Raw genomic sequence first — 22438 nt, forward strand, 5'->3', positions numbered from 1 at the left:
AAAATATTTTCAACATTAAAGCAAAAGTGTACAATGAAACACATACATACGTTTCCATGTTAAAGATTTGTTTATTAAAGTGCTCTGGGCAAGAAAAAAATTCAGAATTCATACAGAATTATTTACAAATGTACCATTACAAAAGTGAGAGCTGAGAGAAACAGGATTTGAAAGTGAAAAGCACTTTTCGCAAAGACTGGACTACTTGGCGTAATGTAAAAAAAAATGAAGAAATTCGTAGTTCATGACAGAGAAAACCCCAGAAGGTTCCGTTGACAAGTGGGAGACTAGAAGGGCCCCTCATTCACAAAGTTAGGTCTGAAGAGACACGAGCGGTAGCGTTTCATTGTACTTGTAACTCCTTTGTTTCTTGTGAATGATTCTTTAGTGGTCAGTCTCACGAATTTCAGTAAGGCTCTTTGTTTAACCCCTGGGCCATGGATTAAGTAAACATGTAGTAAAAAAAAAAAGAATATATATATATCCCCAAAACCACTGGGACTTAATTCAATAATCCATTGATTAAATCTAAACATGGAGGGAGTACCAACATCTGGGATGCCTCTTTAACGGGTTATGGCTCAGTTATTGTTCCACGTCGACGCAACGCAATGACCACGCAGACGCTTCAACGCAGTCGTGAACCTGTTTTCATTCAGTGAGAGAGAGTCGGGTTTACGTTACGGACCAATCACAGCCCTTGCTGCTGCATCGCCTCGACTCAAGATTAAAGGGCTCTTTATGGTTCCACGTTCAGGCAACGCAATGACCACACAGACGCTTCGACACAGTCGTGAACCTTTATGGTTTTAGTGAGTGGACCAATTTCAGCCTTTGCGGCTGTGTCGCCTCAACGGAAGGTTACCATTTTTGGGAAAGCGCACGTCAGGCCCTTGCGGTGGACGCAAGGAGGGTCCGCAAAGACGCAGTGGGTCCGTAACCCTTGCGTTGCGTCGGCGTGGAACCATAACTGAGCCTTCAGTAGATTGAGGAGACTGAACACAATACATCGCACACTCAACACTTACAGGAAATTAAGAGGAATGATCTCTCTTGGTCTTCTTGAAAAACATACAGTGATACAAGCTACAGTGATCGACGGGAACACTGGTCCACAAGCTGGTCAATAAGTATCCCGACTGAATAAAGGACAGACCCTCCACATTATTCATGAGACACACTATACGTATTCAAAAAACACACACAACTCAGACTTTGAGCACACCACCCACAGTAACAATCGCCGTCTAAAAAAACTCAACCTCCACCAGCACAGGGTCCCACCTTGTGTCAAACCCCCCCGGTAGACGTGTGCATGTTCCCCTATGGCTTACGACGCGACCACCACCACGTCCACGACAAAGAACACACACACACCGTGTTAAAGACCGACCGGAGTTTGACTTGAGTTTTTTTTTGGTCTGAATGGAATGGATGTTTTAGTTCTGGATAAACACAACACAGAGGTCCCGCGAGGGTAGGAGAGAGGTTTGTAAAACGACCGCGGGATACATTTGTAGTATCGCGAGAAGAGATGAGAGTAATGGAACTTACTCAGATTCCAGGGCTGAAACCGCAGAGCAACAGCGTAGAAAAATACTCTAGATACAAGGCTACGGTAGATCTGCACACCTGTGAGAACACGTTTAGAAGAATAATTAAGATCTTGTAAACCTTAGAAAATGACATTAGTTTTCAATACAATGTACCAGTGGTGAAGGCACAGTCTATACATTAGAAATGCTATTGCATTGGTTTTCTCCTGCTTTACATTAAGATCTGAGTAAAAAAAAAAGAAGAAAAATAGGTTTTCATCTTTTGACAAAAAATTCTGCTTTTTTTTCTTATTAAATGAAGAGCAACAGTCTTGTTTAACATTATAGGAAACGTTTTGGTTCTGCAACACTTGAAATAGCAACTTCACACGAGACAGCTTTAGGCCACAGACTTTCCCCCATTCTGGTTTTCTTTACACACTTTTGATTAACTTTATCCGTCCTCCTTTCGTAACCGATGTTTCAGCCTTTAGAGCGACGCAAACACGCCAACGCTTCCACGTGTGTAGTAACCCTTTAAATATATGTATAAAATTAGACTTCATATCAAGCAGATTAAAAACAGAGCTCCGTTAATTTGAACACGTAGGATATGTGGTAATTGCCTTCCCTGACAGCCAGTGATCTTCCCGTAAAGTGTAGAAAGTGTTCAGACACCGGATAACGATGCTTACCTACAACGGCCCGCACAGACCATCGTATCAAACGGCCCTGTGTGTACAGCGCTGGCCACACTCCCGTTCCGGAAGGGGAATGGCCATGCCAGGTTTTGCCTCCCACCTCACTCTCTGAGCTCAGGTGAACTCATTGAAAGGCTACTGCTAGACCTGGGTAGCCGAGCACAAAGAGTAGGGGCACAACACCCTGGAGGCATTCCCTGCCTGAACCGTGAATGTGTAATTAAAAAAGATAATAATAATAAAGATCTGAACCATGATTATTAATAATACAATTGTTAGTATTATTAATTATTATGACTAATAATAAAATATATATATTATTAATAAAAATAACAATAATTCAAATTCATTCCATATTATCAACCCCTTCGACCCCTGGACCCACTGACTGGATATCATGTTTGATTGGCCAACAGAGCAGGCGAGGGGGACAACGAGCCAATCAGAAGCCCTCAGAACTCCTCTTCCTCAGAGATGAGATGGTGCTGCTTCTTCCTCACGTTCCAGTGTAAACATTGAGCCAGGCTCTCGAACCAGTCCGTGACCGGGTCCCGGAAGCAGATGGAGGGAACCGGGAAGCAGGAAGTGGTGATGGTAATACTGGTAGGAGGAGACATACAGACTGTGAGTGTCACAATAAAAGTGCAGTAACTAACTACACACACACACACACACACACACACACACACACACACACACACACACACACACACACACACACACACACACACACACACACACACACACACACACACACACACACACACACACACACACACACACAGGGTGGATCTTGCCACACAATGGACTTCCTCAATGAGGTCTGTTGCTGTAACACTGAGGTGGATTCCGAGAAGCAGGAAGTTATCGTGGGCTGGTTACAAAAGAGTGTAAACAAACAAAGAAGGGGCTTTTATGTCTGGTCCCTGATGTAAATCTAAAGCCAGTAAGTCCCAGGGAAGTTGGCTCCTCGATCGTTGCGGGAGTTTCTCCTGACTGGAACTGATCTATCCTAGCACTGATCTAACAGAGCTATACAAATCAAATGGCCTTGACTTAGCAAGCCACTTATCAGCCACAATGGACGTGACAGGGGTAGGGTTTGGTTCTTTATCTACTGCCGGCTACGCTCTGCCCTGGCAGCTTTCTGCTTCCTCTACAGACCTGGCTGGCTGCTCCCTAGTCTCACGACACTTCAGGGAGGAACGGAGCATCTGTCCGTCATTCTAGCATTCGTATGGAGGTCTGTCTCTCTACCTGTCATTAAGCAGACACTTTTACCCCAAGCCAGGCATGAAGGAGCTCCTGTTTATGGGCCTCTTGCTCACTGACGTCTCCTGGTTAAACTGGGGGTGGGACATGGGGGGGCGGGGGGGAAACATGTAGCGCCCCCCACCATCGCCTAACCCTAACTGTCCGGTTTCCACTGCGACGGGCGTGGCGACTGACCTGTCCCCATGGCAGATCTCCTGTCTCTTCCTGCCGTCGAACGACACCCAGGCAGTGTTCCGCGCCTCGCTGGACAGCATGATCTGAGAGGAGGCGGAGGAGGCCCAGAGGTCAAGCTAAGGTCATGTTGATGGGGTTCTCAGGTATCCTCTATTGGAGGAGCTGGTTCTCAGGCCCAGTAGAGATTACCAAGAGGAGAGGCCAACAGATAACTAAACAATTTCATACTATGCACACAACACAGTCGCACAATAAATACAAAAAAAAAATACAATCTTTGGCACTTTAATTTGCATGCACACTTTGACAACACTGGTCGGAGCAATAGTGTTGACACAGAGGAAGTGCAGTTTTTAAATCTGTTGGTGTTTTTTTTTTTATCCAGGTTCATCGTATGCATCCTGCTTCTGGCATTGTACGTATCAATTAGTATTTGTAATGTTATTCTGTCTCGTTCTGTTGGTTGTTTTCTCGCGCCCGGCTATTAAGTAAGAGACAATAAAGGGGAGCTGAATGGATGCAGATGCATAAGTTCTATGTGCGTTACTGCATGTGCTGCAACGGCAGCAATCGACACACACGACATAAAAAATGTGCAGAGTCTGGCACTCGAGCACGCACTGACGGGCATGCTACGCCCTCATTTTCTAAACATGTTGTGCCACACACGCGGCAGAAAATCCAGTCGGATTTCATTCTGGTTTCACATGCATTAATTGATCTGATCTGTCAACATCCTACCCCCTCGACTGCTGTCAGTGAAGCTGCAGTGAACTCAGCAGTGAACTATGTATATGTAGTGAACTCGGTAGTGAATTCTGAAGTGAACTCTTTAGTGTACTCTGCAGTAAACTCAGCAGTGAACTATGTACTGTATATGTAGTGAACTATGTAGTGAACTCGGTAGTGAACTCTGCAGTGAACTCTGCAGTGAACAATCTAGTGGACTATGACGTGTACATGATAGACAACAACAGCCACTCGATAAGCAATCCACACCACTCGCTGTCGTCGTGCGACCGGTTGGGCGGTTGGGCGATGGGGACGGTGTTGTGTGGTGTGGGTGGTGTGGGCGGCGGGGACGGTGTTGTGTGGTGTGACATCACACGACACGCCTCTCCGTCCCCCGTAGTACACAGAGATACATCGAATGGTAGACTCAAACAATACCAAAAACAAAGAGGACAGCCTACACTCACTTTAGTTCATCGCTGCCATTTTGTCACTCTGGATTGATGAGTCTACCAGCCCACCCAGTGGACTGTGGCAAACATTGCTCATCTATCCGTCACACATCTAGGTGGACACGCCCACTTGTGATGTCACCAGAGACAGATTTTCAAAAGGGCTTGTAACGGCTAATCACACTCACACCTGGTGTGAGTGTTGTGTGGTGTGGGTGGTGTGGGCGGTGGGGACGGTGTTGGGTGGTGTGGGTGGCGGGGACGGTGTTGTGTGGTGTGGGTGGTGTGGGCGGTGGGGACGGTGTTGGGTGGTGTGGGCGGTGGGGACGGTGTTGGGTGGTGTGGGTGGTGTGGGCGGTGGGGAGGGTGTTGGGTGGTGTGGGTAGTGTGGGTGGTGTGGGCGGTGTTGGGTGGTGTGGGCGGCGGGGACGGTGTTGGGTGGTGTGGGTGGTGTGGCCGGTGGGGACGGTGTTGGGTGGTGTGGGTGGTGTGGGTGGTGTGGGCGGTGTGGGCGGTGGGGACGGTGTTGGGTGGTGTGGGTGGTGTGGGCGGCGGGGACGGTGTTGGGTGGTGTGGGTGGTGTGGGCGGCGGGGACGGTGTTGTGTGGTGTGGGTGGTGTGGGCGGCGGGGACGGTGTTGGGTGGTGTGGGTGGTGTGGGCGGTGGGGACGGTGTTGGGTGGTGTGGGCGGCGGGGACGGTGTTGGGTGGTGTGGGTGGTGTGGGCGGTGGGGACGGTGTTGGGTGGTGTGGGTGGCGGGGACGGTGTTGTGTGGTGTGGGTGGTGTGGGCGGCGGGGACGGTGTTGGGTGGTGTGGGTGGTGTGGGCGGCGGGGACGGTATTGGGTGGTGTGGGCGGCGGGGATGGTGTTGGGTGGTGTGGGTGGTGTGGGCGGCGGGGATGGTGTTGGGTGGTGTGGGTGGTGTGGGCGGCGGGAGACGGTGTAGGGGGGTCTGGGCGGTGGTTACCTTGAGCTCCACGCCGGCCGGCACCACGATGGGCCTGAAGGAGAGCGAGTGCGGGCAGATGGGGGTGATCATGATGGCCGGGACGTTGGGGTGGATCATGGAGGCGCCCGCAGCCACCGCGTACGCTGTGCTGCCCGTCGGCGTGGAGACGATCACGCCTGAGAGAGAGAGAGAGACACACACACACACACACACACACACACACAGACAGACAGACAGACAGACAGACAGACAGACACACACACCAAATTAGGTCATGTATCTCTCTGAATAGTATTGATTAATAATTGATCATAAATATATATTTTTGGATTGCTTTTTAAGGGGAAATCTTTGTTTATTTGAATCATCATCTCATCATCCTGCAGGGTTGCAGGTTCCAGCCCTCATTTCATCATCATCTTGACAGTGGAACCTGCAGCCTTTGTGCCGGCCGTGTTCCTGGGTACTCACCGTCCCCCTGAACGGTGGTGATGAGGTGTCCGTCCAGGAAGAGGTCCACGTTGGAGAGGTAGGAGGAGGGGCCGCGGTCCACCACCACCTCGTTCAGAACCTGGGGGCCAAACCAACACAGCGGTCACACTTCACTCATACGTCACGGCTCGTACAAAACAATACCGCAAGATACCGCAAGAGACACCGCAAGACATCACACGACACGGCTCTCCGTCCTCCGTAGTACACAGAGATACATCGAATGGTAGACTCAAACAATACCAAAAACAAAGAGGACAGCCTACACTCACTTTAGTTCATCGCTGCCATTTTGTCACTCTGGATTGATGAGTCTACCAGCCCACCCAGTGGACTGTGGCAAACATTGCTCATCTATCCGTCACACATCTAGGTGGACACGCCCACTTGTGATGTCACCAGAGACAGATTTTCAAAAGGGCTTGTAACGGCTAATCACACTCACACCTGGTGGTATAATATGTCACCTTTAAAACAACCCTGTGTTAAGGCAAACACACTCGCCAGGTGCTGTACGTATAGCAGGACACAGCAGCGTTTGCCAGACAGGGGCAAGGGCCCTGGGGTGTGGAGAGGATTTGGTATTCGCGGCGAGTCATTGTGACTGTCACTGACAACCTGTTGTCATAACGACAGGAAGAGCCACCTGCGGGACACAGGAGCTGAGATGGCGTTGATGGGAAAACCCCACACAGTACGACTCAGGACCTTTGTTTGCCCTTATGCCCGACTTCATTCAGTTAGGTGTCACCGTCTGATGTTGATGAATAACCAAGTGGGTAATTACACTTGGTACTCAGGAACAGGTGACGCATGGTTATGCAAGCTACAACACTCTACCATGAAACTGAACGTAAAGTCTCCGCCGCAAATTTGTCTCTCTTCGCAAATGGCAACAGAGTGAGAGACACAGCCTTTTATCTACTGACAATGTCCTCAAGGACCCCTGTTCAACCACCAGATGGGATGTATTTTACGTCACACCAGCCACCACAACATCTACCCCATAGTGACACCACATGTGGCAGTGTCCAGCCAAGAGGCATGATAGACAGAAAAGGCATGGACAGCCTGGGTTATCTAAGGCGGTAAAATAGCAGCCCTGGCACTATGAACTCTGAACCAGTTGAGCCCCAGCGCTCTTCATAACAAGCTCACAAGCCCGTCTTGGGAGTCCTGTTTTGGAGGATAGTCTGTTCAGCCCTTAATCCAAGCTAAGTGGCCTTTTCGTAATTACGTGTCGCAACACATACGTTAAAATGTACACCGGGCAACTTTTTCCACGGCAGCCATCAATTATGTCGGTAGATTATCAAGAGTGTGTAAACGTTGAATGCGTCCCGCCCGTTCTTTCTAAATGCAGACGCAACGTCTGTGTAACCCATAGCAGGAGAGTCAAGGAGGAAGCTGTGTTGGGTTAATAGGAAGTTGAAGTTCTGCATCTAAACCACCTGGTTCTCTACAAGGTAATATATAGGAGGGGGTTTTGTAAGAAGTTACCAAATCAGAAATAATTAGTAAAGCCTGCGGTCTATGCATCTTTCTCCTATTCTTTCATTTTGCAGACAAGTCAGACCAAATAAGCTCTCCTAAGCCCCCGAACCCAGTCCTGGTGAACAACTAAGCCTCTCTTTTGAACATAGGCTCTCTTGAGTTACAATTAGGCTAAGGAGCCTGGTGTGAAATGTTTATGGTGTGGGCAGTTTTGAAACTCAAAAACAGGCGTTCAAAAGTGCCCATACCATAAAATAACGACATCTCGGTCCCACACAGATGAACCCCGCAATGACTAAGAATACTGGGACTGGGAATACACCCTGATCTGTCTTAGGGGCGATACCTTCACGGCCCGGTCAAAACCGGTTCCCATTGACGACTTGAGGCCACGCAAACCAACCGCTTCCTATCGGACATCGCAAAGCATTATGAGACATCTTGCGTGAACGGGATGGGTCGACCATAGAAGATCCGTGCTGCTTGTTGGACGAGGATGTCAACGCTAGCACCAGCAGCTAGCTAGGTGGGTGCATTGCCTCACACGGGGCATCAGGGCTGACTTTTTGGCTTGAGGATTCTGGACAGAATTCCGGTTATCTGACTGGCAGCAGATAACCCAACGTTTCGATAGGCCCTGGCACCACCGCACTGAGGCTGGGTTCGCTTTCACAAGCCACGAAGAACAATGCATCTGTTCTGGGAACAAGTAGATTGCATTGTGTCGCACCTCGTGAACAGTTGTCAGGGCTTCCAGATAAACCAAAAGGGAGATATGACTTGGCAGGAATATGCAGCATATGAGGTAAGAATTTGTGTTCAGATAAGAGCAGGCCATAAATATAAGTACATGTTTGTTTTACGACATGTCACTGTATTCATGTTTTTGGTGTTATTACGCAATATAACCTGTTATTCCCATTCATGGATTCCATGGCTTCCAACATTCTGGGCCTCAGAGTCATCCGAATTGCAACAGACCCACCGAAGTGAGGAGAGTGCGCATGTTGAACTCGGTTCCCTTAAAGAACGTTCTGAAATATACACTCTCTCCTACACTTTCAGATCCAACCTCCCTACCCCCCCCCCCAAACCAATGACCGATGGACCTGAAATAATTGACGGGGGGGGGGGGTCCTACCTGGTACTGTGCGGCCTTGTGCATGCCTTCTCCCTCCCCGTTGGTGAGGATGACTCCGTTGTCCTCCACCTTCGCCCTCTTCTCCCGGCTGTCCTTCTGCACGCGCACACGCAGCCGACTGCGCAGCACGATAGAAACGTTCCCTACACGCCCACGCCCACACACACACACACACACACACACACACACACACACACATTAATCAGAGTTACTGGTGTATTACTATACTATTTAGTTATAATAAGATTTAATAATAACAATGAATCGGATATGACATTAATACAATTACATTAATGAGCAGATTGGTCCTCTTGCTCTTGTTTCTACAGGCAGACTGCGGCGGTTGGGTTTGAACCCACAACCATTTGGGTGAGAGCCCGAAACCAAACGACAGACTACTGGGCCCAATAAAACAAAATAACTAAAAACTAAAAGCAAACATTGTATGGCTTTAATTGACGACTTGACAATTACAAAAATACCAGCAACCCACCATTCTTTCTGAGTCAGACTCATTTCACAGATGCTTTTAGTCTAAACTATTAGTGGTGTTCATGTCATACCAGTGCTCTACAAAGAAGTACACAAGTCGGCCGATGAAAGGATCCTCTCATTAACATCTGTTGCATATTGTCCTTACGCAACTGACCTGCCACTAGCCCCCGCTTTAAGCCCTAGCTAACAGGCAGGAATTTGTTCCCAGCTACATAATTAGCATGATTATCTCCGGTGCACGGAATAACATCTCCAGTTCAAACGATCGTTTCTTCACCACTCTCGTGGTTTTAAGATGCGCCTTCTACATTGTGTGTGTGTGTGTGTGTGTGTGTGTGTGTGTGTGTGTGTGTGTGTGTGTGTGTGTGTGTGTGTGTGTGTGTGTGTGTGTGTGTGTGTGTGTGTGTGTGTGTGTGTGTACCCTCGATGACTTGGTTGAGCTGAGACTGGTATGTGTCGAAGTTGAAGGGGGTGAGGAAGCCAAGAGAGCCCAGATGGAAGGCCATAACTGGGGGAACACTCTCCTGTGACCGCCCACCACCACCACCCAGGCACACAAAACACAACCAAGAAAACACTGTTAGAGTAATGTTTCGGTCTTTTCACCAAAACGTATACAATTAAGCATTTAATTTCCTGTAAAGACGGGGTCTCAGTTTCATTTTCACGTTGTTTTTAAGTTCCGGTTCCGGTTCGGGTTACCTGGAAAAGTGAGGAGGCGTACAGCAGGGTTCCATCGCCACCGAGGCAGATGATGAAGTCCACGTAGTTGGAGATATCGTCCAGATCTACCAGGGGAATCCAGAACGACACACAGCGTGTTCAGATACACGTCATTAAGGATATGTAGCACGTATGGGTAAGGCATCCTATTGTACTTCACATTAAATCACATTTGTCAGACTCTATCCATTCAAAGGTTGTATTGTCCTCATCATTTACTCATGACAAAGATCCCAGCAGCACACAACCTGGAGTTCAGGGTTAGGGTTAGCTCATCGGTTTCAACACTGTAACTTGAGGTGACAGATCTCGAGGGGTGGTTTTTTTGGTACCGTCACGGAATGTGCAGAACTTGTTCATGGTGGTCCGGAAGGCGTCATCGCCTGCGATGGCGGGATCCTCCAGAACTTTTCTCTCCACGTAAACAATCATGTTCTTCCCCTGCAGGCACCGGGAAAACAACACAGTTGTGGTTCAGAACCGCATCTGCCCTGTATACGAAAACAGTTTCCCATGGGCTACATTTTAGATATTTTGCTCTTGCACAAAAATGCACCATACATATCTTGGGTAGCCTGGGTGTGTGCTGTGTATATCTCCTCCTCCCCAAGTGGGGTCCCGACGCTTAGGTTTGGAAACAGTGCGATGCAGTATGACACTAAATGGCAAGGATGGTCCAAACATTTTTCTTCTACTTTCCAGCTTCGTCGACTACTATTGTGTAGCATTTAGCAGACACTTCTTCCCAAAACAACAAGCACGGTATATCCATTTAGAAACATGACAATAAAGAGCAGGTAGGAGTTGGGCTCAAGAGAGACATCAGGGTTCAACCCCAGAACCCTCAGCCAGGAAGTACCTCACCCGCTCTCACTAGCCCATCCTTCCCCTACATCCCTCATACAGATGTTGCAGCCTTGCGTCCTGGGACGGTCGCACAGACTCAAAACCCCAGGCGACGCTCGGAAGCACCTCGGTGAGGAATGTGCACAGCTCCTTGAATGGCTGGAGAAGACCGGCGTCCCGGATCTTCTTGATGACAAGGACACTTTTGGGAGGCTTGTTCCATGTGAGTCTCTGGCTGGCCGGGTCCTGGATGTGCCTGGACGTGGGGAGACAGTGATGGAGCGATGAGCCGGGATTAACCTCAGGAGGACCGGAGGGGGGGTGGGGGGGGAAGGGTGTGATAGGGAAGGCTGTTGTACTACTCCTTACCTTGACAGGGTTCAAAACGTGAAAGAGTCGTTATTTTTTAGGAGGCTGGAGTTCTGGTAAGACACAAGCTCAGTGCCGGAGACTGAGCCCTTGTCATATGGTACCAATTGGAGTCAATCCGAAACAACATTTGAACCGTGTTTAATGCTAGTCATGAGGCTGGATATTTGAACAGTTTGGTAGGAGTACAAATATTATCACTGACATTTACTTGAAAAGTCTGGGGTACTTTGTGGTGCAATATATGGAAGAAACTAAACACATCATGTACATGACACCCGGCCGGTGGTTGAAAAATGTATAAGGTCTTCACAATAGCAGCTGTTCCGAAATACAACAGAAAATAGATGATACGATACATAAACAACATAGAGTGGGTGTCCCCTGTGCTGCTCCTTGTCATGCTGTTGACACCCAGTCGAGAACGTGGCTCGAAAACACGCCACCACTGTCCGTCGTCAAGAAGGACTGGAGAAGCCATCAGAGTCCAGACATACAAGGAAGTCATTGACCAAGTCGTGACTCTTTAGGGGGTGGGGGGGGGGGGGGGCAAAGGCATCCCAACCCCAAGTTTTCTTGCGTATGCGTAATTGAGGCTGAGGCGGTATGAAGAATTTGACTGGCTTGCATTGTGTGCAGGGAATTCATAGCCTAGAGGTGGTCGCCATGAGATACGAGTCAAGCCAGAAGTGCACGGCTGTGTCAGATGTTGATTATTATTATTTTTTTTAAATAGTTCCTTGTACAATATATAGACTTGAGTCATATACCGTTAGATACTCAGTCAAAACAATAATTAGTCATAATTATTCATTATTATTATTAATATTGTTATTAATAATAATAACAATGAATGATTATTAATAGTAATTGCAATTTTCCATTCTTACCCAATATATTTTCTACAGGAATACAATGGAATCCCTACATGAGCTGCGGATGGACCCTGGTCAAGGCCACTTGGGGTGAACATGTTAGTAGAGGGAGGGGGCATAAATGGACCCGTATCAGCATAGGTGAGCGTGCGGCGAGATGCACATCATTTCAAATCTCTGTACGGAAATCGTACGCAACGCTGTGACTTCTCACCAATAAATATGTAACTACCTCTAAAAAAATGAATTTAGTTTTGATGTTGAGTCAACTTTAGTGATTTGCAAGGAAAAATAACCGACAACTAATTTCCCGTACTGCTACATACATTCGTGTTGTCAAACACTCGTGATCTCAACTCTGTTAGAAAAATAATCACAGAGAGGTCAATGATTCATTCTGAGATTTCTTCTTTGACACACGTTTCCCTGGTAAACTGGATTCAGAGATGTGGACACTTCCCTGCCACATATCACCATGTTCAGTCATTCGATTTGGGCCTGAGATATTATCTAGTACGCTCTGAACATGTTATCAAGTAAATGACTCGACTCCAGTTAAGGGTTTCCAATGATGTGGACCTCAAAAGTAGACGATAGAACTTACCCACCTGAAATTGCTCAGCGCGCACACACACACACACACACACACACACACACACACACACACACACACACACACACACACACACACACACACACACACACACACACACACACACACACACACACACACACACACACACACACACACCTGAGAAAGATGAGTCTTAGTTTTACCATTTCGACTCATTGTTGTTGATGTCCCTGCGGATGTCTTGGCTCACACGCTCCAGTTTCATGGCTGTCTTCATGTGATGAGCAGGGGGACAGCAAGGTTCATGTAGGAAAGACTGGCCTTGGCCCAGCATCTATACTACACTATCCCTACAGTCCATGTGCTGAGCGGTCACTGACAAATCGCCATATTTTACACAACCAAGATTTGCATTATACAAAAAAAATAAGAACTAAAATAAAATGATGTAAAACAAAGTGAAAATAAAAATGAAAAATCTGAGCTGCAATAAGATAAAAGATAAATTGAAAAATGTTTTTGGTCAGCTGCTGCTCAAAAACCAAAGCTTCCCTTCATTAATCAGAAGAGGAACAGGTCCATCACGTGCTTGGCCTATGCGATGGATCTTCCCTCCTTCCTCTCCTCATCCAAGCTGACCTGGGACCCAGCGGCTGCGAGTTGCTCTCTGCTCACCCGGGGTCCAGATCTGTTCCTGCTCGGTTTACTCTAAAATCTCCTCTCTTGCAGACTGCTGCGGCGAAACCACTCACTGCTCTTTAAAAAGGCTGAGTGACATCACCCGCTTGGTCCCGCCCCCTGAACGCATTAACACTTACTACTCCCCCCCCCCTCCTGAAGAACACACCCCATTTTTCTCTCTCTCTCTCTTTCTTTCCCTTTCCTGGATCAGTAATAAGGAAACTGGGCCGGACCTTCCCTTATGTGAAAGCCACTCAAGACTATTATTTAATTCCGATCATTCATTGACATTTTTATGATCAGAGGGAAAAGATCTGATGGCGTTCAACACATGCAAACAGAAATCGGGAACACACTAGCTGAACTTGCTTATGCTCATTTGCTTATCATTTGTATCAGATTATTTTCCAAATTAAAACACAAAGTAGAGACAGTGAGCTGCGCAATGATCCATTAGCTCAAATACAAATTAAATATGAATTACAATTAATATGTTGCATATTATGGGCCTCATCCTTTTATTGTGCCGTTCACCTGAAACAATGCCATCCTCCACACTCGCTGCCTGACAGTCTCTCTCCACAAACTGAATTTAGATGAAAAATGACACTATACTATGCCCTGTACCTATGTATCATCCCAGGCAACTTACACTCTACATTAGTGCATTTCATCAACAACTAATGAAAATATATATATATTTTTTCTTATTTATGTACAACGACTGGTCTGGCATCAGTCTGAGGATCCAGCACGGCGATGCCTATTTCTTTTGTTATTCATGTTAGAGGAAGCCACCTGACCTGTTTGCACCATCAGGTAAACAACCTCCAAGACTGACCCCTGGTGTAAAGACAGGAACCAACCCAAAACTGGGTGTGACCCTCTACTCAACCAACACTTCGCCACCCTGCTGTTCCTGAAAAGCTGGTTTTGTTCAACCCGGGTTCCTAACCTATCGATGACTGTGAGGCATGTAGGAAGCAGCTGTGAGGCAGATAAAAAGATGTACAACCCCATTCTACCTAGCACTGCGGAGTTCATGTCAGCGCTGGCTGAATCCGGAGCAGAACGGTTTGCATAGAAAGATATAAATATCAATAAATATCTTACTTGCTTTAGTCATGTTTGGACTCCGGTCTTTGTTGAATTCAACAAACCTCTTCGTAACAAACTCTTTACCAGAGGTGGAAAACTCATTTGAGGTTGCGGGCAATTATATTCTACTTCATTGGGGCTTGACTAAAATAAACACTTCTGATACACTAGAAATGATATTCTTCACAAAGTTGACCGGTGTATATGTCGTCACCGGTTTGGTAATGGGGGCGAAAATCATATTCTTCTTTTAAATCGCTATCTGCTGCATGGACACCAGGCATGTTACATTGATATTGAATTCAGTGAATAAATCTTTACTACCAACCTTTTATTAGTTGCAACAACATCAAAAGAACACACTGCGAGCCAGCTCATTAGTCATTACAGATCTATACACACCTAGATATGGACTTCATCCTTAATAAGGGGGATACGGGACTGCATCATTATTTAGAGATGGTCCATACGCCAACATAATATTACCTCGGCAACATCACCCAACATGGCCCGGCCATGTACTTCATTTTGTCCAACTTACATGATGGTGTTGGGGTTGTGCAGCATGCAGGCCTTGGGCCCGAAGGTGGTCACTGGGCTGGGTCCATGCAGGGACTGGGTCCTCCTGGGGGGGGCGGAAGTGGAAGAGCAGCGGTTGACACAAAGCTGGTGTGGGTGAAACACTTGAGCATGTGTAATTGGAAAGAAACCTACAGTGGCATTAAGAGGTCAGATCAACCATACTCATTAGGCCCTTTTCACAGAGTCTCATCGTAGGACAAATGTGGCTCTATATGCACGGGAGCTAGTTATAATATCAATATCTACCAAGTATGGGCGTACACATTACTACGTCAAAACGGCTCACAACTTACGCATTAGCAAGTCGTTACAAGAAGGACATAACTAACAGAACTAACTTTAGTAAATTACCAAATTAAGTCCATTTCTAGTTTGAAACCAACTTGTAACCGCTAGTTTGTTTCACTTACTAAGGACTTTACACATAGATCAATTATGTAACAAACTTACATATAGCTGGTGAAACCCAGTCGAGGGAACGGGTTAAAAAACTAGTGAAGTCTACAACCGGTGCCCTGGTCCATCAAAAACATTAGTGTTAACAGTGACACAGCAATAATGCTCCTGTGTAAAGGGTCTATTGAATCCCATGGTTTGGTTTCAGACTCTATGGTTTCTATGGTTTTATAAACAAAGAAGAGGACTGTGATGAATCATAAAAACAATGATAAATGTCAATTCGATTTGCATTTCTCTGACTTGAAGAGAACAATGAAGATATGTTTCCTTTAGAAACAAGCAGAAAAACATAATTCCTCAGTTGCATCATCTGTGTGTGTATGTGTGTAAAAGAAACTCAGCATATTCGCAAAGCCCTATAGTAGTAATTCTGCTTAGTCAGTTCATATCTAATATCCCTAAGTATCCCATAATGTTGTACACTGACAATAACAGAAATAGGCCTGTCCACAACAGCTGATCATAAAAATCAATTCTCAAGCAGACAATGCTCAAGCTTAGCTCTTATCTTGAGAAAAGAACAAAAAGCATATCAGACAGATTTTCCAGAGCCCTTGCAATGACCAAGAATCACTGACAACACAGAACTGATTTGAGAACTGAATTCATAACACATCAAGATGAAAATACATAATAACATAGTATAACAACACATAATAACATAATCCTACAAATACAACGACAGTAAAGTAAAAAAAATGGTTAAACAATTAAATTCAATGAATAAACTATGTGTGCATTAATCCTCATCAAAACCCCAGCTGAGAGGACCGGGATGAAAGGTCATCAGAGGGGTGTTAGGGGGCGGGGGAGAGCCGTCTCTCTGGCCCGGAGCTCTTGCAGATGAATGGCATTGGCTCACAGATGAGCAAATCCTATTAGCGGGCCTGGGTTTAGAGAGGACCATCTGGACGTTATTTTTACATTTGTTTATTTATTTACCTGGTTACAACACACTTTATTATCGCAGAGCTCTCCAGAACAACCGTGCCTACAGGTTCACAGATACACGTCTTACCCTGAAGCCATCAACATGAGACTGAAATACTTTAATACCAGAACCCAGAAGCAAAGCAATCTCAAGAGGTGTCACACTTTACAACCCAAACCTGAAGAGAAATTGTAATGCTTGTGTTGTTACAAGCAAGGTGTCGGTTAAATTAAGAGGAAATAACCATGACAAATTGATAAAGCCTTGATTTGAGTTGTACATCTTCAACGCCTTTAAATACATTAAAACAAAGATACAAGATGGTATTACACACACATATATACACTCACAAACACACACACCTGAGCTGGAAATGTGGATTCATCTCTCGACGAGGACGTCTTGGCAATACACAAACTCTTCTACCTCTCTCCAGACGCCAATGCACTCGCTGGCTTTAGAGTAGGAGAGTGTTTGTCAAGAGTGTCCCTAGGGCAACAGTGACCAACCATCGACATTTATGGGGTAAGCGGAGATGTTTCAATATGTGATTTTCTTTTTAAAAAAGGTAGCGGCTTCCCCTTGCAGAATGAGACAGCGTTTCCCCTTTGTATTCCCTCGGAAAGGGCACTTTATTATTTTCGAGGTCACTTGTTTTTGACACACGAGTGCATGTGGCAATATACGATTTCACACCCACACAAACAACACAATGTATGTTTGAGATGAGGTAAATAAGTGTCATAGGGATGCACCGATGTATCAGCCGTACAGCTTTATCGGCTGATGACTGCGGCCTTGTTGACTGCAATCAGCAGTCAACAGGACATCCACATACGGCAGTGGCCGATTCAATGGGACCATAAAAAAACAAAAACTAACAAACAAACTAAAATAACCATCGGAATCGGAATCGATTCCGAAATATTGTTTTTCAACATCGGTATCAGCCCAGCATTTCCCAATCGGTGCATCCCTGTGCTACTTAAAGTGAGAACTGATGACCAGCCCCAAGCTCCAAGCATGGCTAATTATGACCCTGATATACTGAAACAAAATCGATTGTGATGTGAGGCTGGTGCACCCTGCATTTCTTTGATAGGGTACAATATAGCCACTGTGATCTATGGTTTATTCATTTTCTGGCCTGAGTCACAATGGGATGAAACACAGCAATTCACGTGGTCTTGTTCACTAATTGCAGGCAGTGGTGTATTAGGGGGAGTGTGGGAAAGGTTTGACTAGTTTGCGTCGAACCTGGTCCAATGTGGCTTTTCGATTCGGTCCCAAACCTGCCATTTTGACTATGTGAACGCACTAATGTCGATTCCATTTAATGTATATCAGGGCCTTTAGAGAATGGTACAGCATTAGTAATTGCAGTTGCATGGCACAATAACTTGTGATTCAAAACACAGCAATGGGTTGGTTTTTTGGAAAAGACAAATGCGTTTGGCTCAACTGCTGCAGTTTGTTGACAAACAAACAAGCTTGTTTGTTGACAAACAAGACGTTCAATACCTGTTTCTTTCGTTAAAAGGTGTAAAAATTGAGTCTACCACAAAGCAGAACTTTAATATAAGCTGTATAAACTTTATTTATACAGTTCAATTTATTGTAATAATACCTATATTTACTTTTGTCATACACACAAATAGTTCTGGTTAAACGTTATACCACAGAATATGTCTGTAAGAATATATATATATATATCAATATAAGTAATTTTCTTGAACTTGTTTCAGGATCAATCAATTATCAGATAATTTTATTAAGTAGTCTACCTGTATGCCAAGTCTAACAGCAGTCAAGCAGCCACCAAATCGATTTGAGTAATGACAACACTGTTTTCATAATACAAAGCATAAGGAGGTCAAACATGAGAAAATGTATCAAACATTTTGGAAGATATAGCCACACCATCAGCCAAAACACAATAACCTGTATCCTACCTGTTGTCGGAGGAGCTGGTGGTGGAGGAGGAGGTGCTCAGAGTGCGATTCTTCCTGGTGTGGAGGCTCAGGGTGCGACCGTGGCCCTCCCCGCCGTCACAGGTGGAGCAGCAGTAGGAGACAGCCTCCACCTCGTCTCCGCCGTCCATCTCAGACACTACGAGTCCGCCCCGGGAGAGACCGTCCGCAGCAGCGACATCCTGGACACCTACGGTGGCGCAGGGGCGACACACAGCAGGTAAAAAAGAAAAGTGAGCGGAACCGACAACGTGTTGACGGTCACAAAGCAGACGTTGACAAAAGCGACATGATCGCGTACGGAGGAGTTGAATGGCCTGATCATTCTGGCATCATCTGCTAGCGGCACATTCACACACTCACTAATGGCTAACCCGCTAAATTGGCGTTAAGCTAGTTGCCTATAACAAGCATAATTATTACGTAACCCACACATTCAAACAACCACCACCGTTAGTCCACCAGACAAGGAATAAAGTCAACTCTTACAGAAAGAACTGAGGCAGGGCCGAAGGGTTTCTATCAGGGAGGCAAACAATTGTTCTACAGTCGCTTAATCATCATTTTTTAGTAGAATAGCGTTCCCTCCCATGCGAGCTGTCAACAGCAGTCATCCCAACAGTTCCTGATCCGATCCGCGGGACCAATGGGAGCTGAGCAATCACTGACGTCACGCAGGAGTCACGGGGGGACTTTAGCCACTTGCAGTCCAGACGTGGCCCCCCTAGAGATAATGTATATGGTGTTAGTTTTGTAACATTGCAAAAATAATTCCTGTATTTTTATTTGATTTCTAAGCAATGTTTCGATGTTGTTTTTTTGTTTTACATGACATACATCTATAGGAATACCTTGTTGTACAATAGCAATGCAGAAAAATATCTCCAAATATGTTAGACAGGTTAACTTCCTTTAGTTAACCATAAATCCAAATAGTGTTAAGCCCATATAATTGTGAATAGATACTATGTGAAAGAGTTCAAATATAAATGCCAATGTTATTTAAATAATTCAGACTGCTGTACGGTGGATAAGAAATTGTTTATTTGACTTAAATGTAATTACATAAAAGGAATCATAAAAACACATTCTAAGTTCAGCGGTACCCATTCAAGCGAATGACACTCAACACAGCAGGTCATCTCAAACTGCTTTTATTACATCTTAAATAACAGTACATTTTAATATAGTTTCTATCTTGCATCCAGCTTTTCCGTTGTACACTGACTGACTTTAAAATTAAATACAAAAGGTGAAAAGGGATACAGTGGAGGGGGGGGGGGGGGGGGCAGAGTTCTACAGTCATTTCATGGAGAAAGAGAAAGGAAAGGGAATTTAATTAATTTTTAATATTTTTTTATTTTATTTTTTTGCCAACTCCAGGCCTAAACGCACAATTACAGCACATTTTTTTGTACAGAATGTCGCAGAGAAAAAAAAAATAGAATGAAAAAAATGCCACTACTGCTAAATAATGAGCGCCTGTTTACATGAAGGGAGAGAACGGATCATTCGGCCGTTCAGATGCTGCAAGTTCATTTCTCATTTTTTTATTATTAAAGGACAGAAAAAAAACCTGTTTGTTATAAAATGCTTCTTTCTTCGTAAGTGGATTTTTTTTTGTTTTGCTACAGAAGGAATGAAAATCTGTGTTTGTTCCATTTCAGTTTGTGTATGCTCATGTCTACGGTGTGCGTGGACGCACGCGGATGCATTTCAAAAAAGGTTTTAACTTAAGTCGGGTTTTTTTTTCTTCTTAATTTCTGAATCCTTCCCAAATATGGACCAAGTAACCATTTTTGTAGCGGCGTTTGCTTCTCGAGTGCATAGCTTTGACATTTTAATTGAATCATGTATGCACAGAGTAGCAAAGAACAAACAATATTAATAAACCCGGTTTAAATATCATTGTAATGATGATATATCCAACAGGTTATTTTCTTAAAGAAAAACATCAAAGGACTTAATTCCATATGCAGCTTTTTTTTTTTTTAAGCAATTCTACAGCATGCGATTCTAAGAGTTAACCCACCCATGGCAGACAACCAAAATCTTTTTTTTTCCATTTTTAACTTAAAAAGTTTCAGTATCATTATTTTCAAACATTGATTTATACAACATGTCATTCACAGAGTAGTAACTGCATTTCCAAGCACGGAATGGGCGTCTGTTGAAACAGAAAGCCTCGGAATGGACACCGGGCCATAGTGGAGGTTCTCCTTACCCGACAGTGGAAGAAAAAACAAAAAACAAAAAAAAAAGAGGATAAACCAAAACCAACAAGGTGTCATCGTTCCCAACCACAGTCAACACAGAATAGGGATATGGAGAGTAAAAAAAAAGTTGCAAGAAATATATATATAAACAGATGGGTTAATCTTCATTTCGTTATTCTACATTGTCGCCAGACAAAATAAAGGTGAGAATGGTTAAAATGTTGTTTTTTATGTTGTAGTTTTTCGTTCAGAAAAAAACGAGCATTCAATAGCATAAACAGCATGTGCTTGGTTAGTTACCTCGAAACATTTCTTCTTCCATATATGTAAAGTTTAGATTTTGTGCAAAGAAAGAGAGCTAGATGTGGGGGGAAGAAAAAAAATAGATATTAGGAGTCAAACGTACTGTGGGATTCAATAAGCAGACCAGCCAGACCCCTAGATGCCCCTAATGTTAAGCCCAGCCTGGCCTTCTGCACTGGGATGAAGCTTGCTTTTAAAAATGACATGATAGTTTGCATGTTTTCCTGTATGTGTGTGTGTGTGTGCGTGTGTTGGGTTGTTATTTTGTCAATCTACAAACAAAGTTCTCTAAAAATGTCTCAAGACTAGGAGATAGAACAAAGCTTTTTTTTTTTCCTCCTCACTATCCTCAATTTCGACATTTCACCGAAATAGCGCCTCGACTACCTTTTCGAAACCAAAAAAAAAAGAAAAAGAAAAAACGAACCAACTTTTCTTTCAAACAAAAATAAAATAAAACAGACACCGTCAAAAAGCTGTTACGAGTTAAGATAACTGGCGTGTGATGACGTCACACCAAAGCCGTGTACTGAGGAAGTAGAACACACTTGCATGGGTGGGGGTGGGGGAGGTGAGGGTGACGGGGGGGAGGGTGTGTGTTTTAGATCATTTACTACAATGCCAGACTGTTCTAGGGAGGAGTACAGAATCTCGTCTTCCTCTCCGTCACACACTTCAAATCCTAGACGTTTAAATTCTTATCTTTTTTTTCAAGTTTTTTTTTTTTAAGCTGAGTGAGTGATAGAATAATTGTGCTCTTTTAAATGAAGAAGGAGAGAAATAAATGTTGCCCTTGGTAATTTTCTTTTTCGAGGTGGGTTGGTGGGTGCTGTGGGGAGGAGGACGGGGGAGGGAAGGGGCTGGAGTCAGTATTGTGGTATTTTTTTGAGAAGATTGGATATGCAATAAAATCTAACGTTGTAATGTTGGAATGGTCTTCCGCTCAGCCGTCGTAATCCGGAGGCCATCTGAAACACGAGAGGAGACATTAATGAACCACGCCAGGATCAACGGGAATCAAACCTCAGCTCAAAGCACTCATCTCCACTAAGTATTCAAAAATGTTCATTATTTGCACTTTGTCTTGTCCACCTAATTTTTTAATCGATTCGATTGACATTTGTGGCCATCGAAGCGACACAATAATAACACATTAATGACAGATCGTTTTTTTTGAGAAATGCTCATAGATTTATTGATCTTTAAAAGTAATGAGTTACTATGGTCATCTGACTGCTAGCTTTGCAAGGCTATGTTCTGTATTCTGTATTCTCAGTTCACCACCAGGTGGCGTAAGAATCCAGGGCCTAGCTCCATTAGTTTGCGCCATTAGTAAGAAACTCTCATACAGCACTCTTGTAGGAGAGAGG

At 44.8% G+C, this 22438-nt stretch overlaps 2 protein-coding genes across 2 annotated transcripts in view; both read right to left on the reverse strand.

The window, feature by feature from the left end:
* Window positions 1-59: 59 nt before the first annotated feature.
* On the reverse strand, window positions 60-19175 carry nadka (NAD kinase a). Its single transcript, XM_084480354.1, has 12 exons — window positions 19039-19175; window positions 18532-18739; window positions 15149-15232; window positions 11137-11266; window positions 10497-10605; window positions 10144-10229; window positions 9863-9965; window positions 8947-9089; window positions 6291-6390; window positions 5838-5995; window positions 3686-3768; window positions 60-2836 (listed from the first exon to the last, which is right to left on the reverse strand). The coding sequence occupies exons 2-12, from the start codon at window positions 18678-18680 to the stop codon at window positions 2689-2691; spliced, it is 1293 nt and encodes a 430-aa protein (XP_084336480.1). The 5' UTR covers window positions 18681-18739; window positions 19039-19175; the 3' UTR covers window positions 60-2688.
* Window positions 19176-19687: 512 nt separating this feature from the next.
* The window catches only part of gnb1a (guanine nucleotide binding protein (G protein), beta polypeptide 1a), a 28789-nt gene continuing 26038 nt past the window's right edge, over window positions 19688-22438 (reverse strand). Inside the window, exon 11 of the mRNA XM_084480163.1 lies at window positions 19688-22036. The gene's annotated coding sequence lies outside the window, so the exon portion shown is untranslated. The remainder of the gene's footprint in view (window positions 22037-22438) is intronic.

The sequence above is a fragment of the Micromesistius poutassou genome (assembly GCF_964030765.1).
Source record: "Micromesistius poutassou genome assembly, chromosome: 15".
In the NCBI taxonomy this organism is placed as follows: domain Eukaryota; kingdom Metazoa; phylum Chordata; class Actinopteri; order Gadiformes; family Gadidae; genus Micromesistius; species Micromesistius poutassou.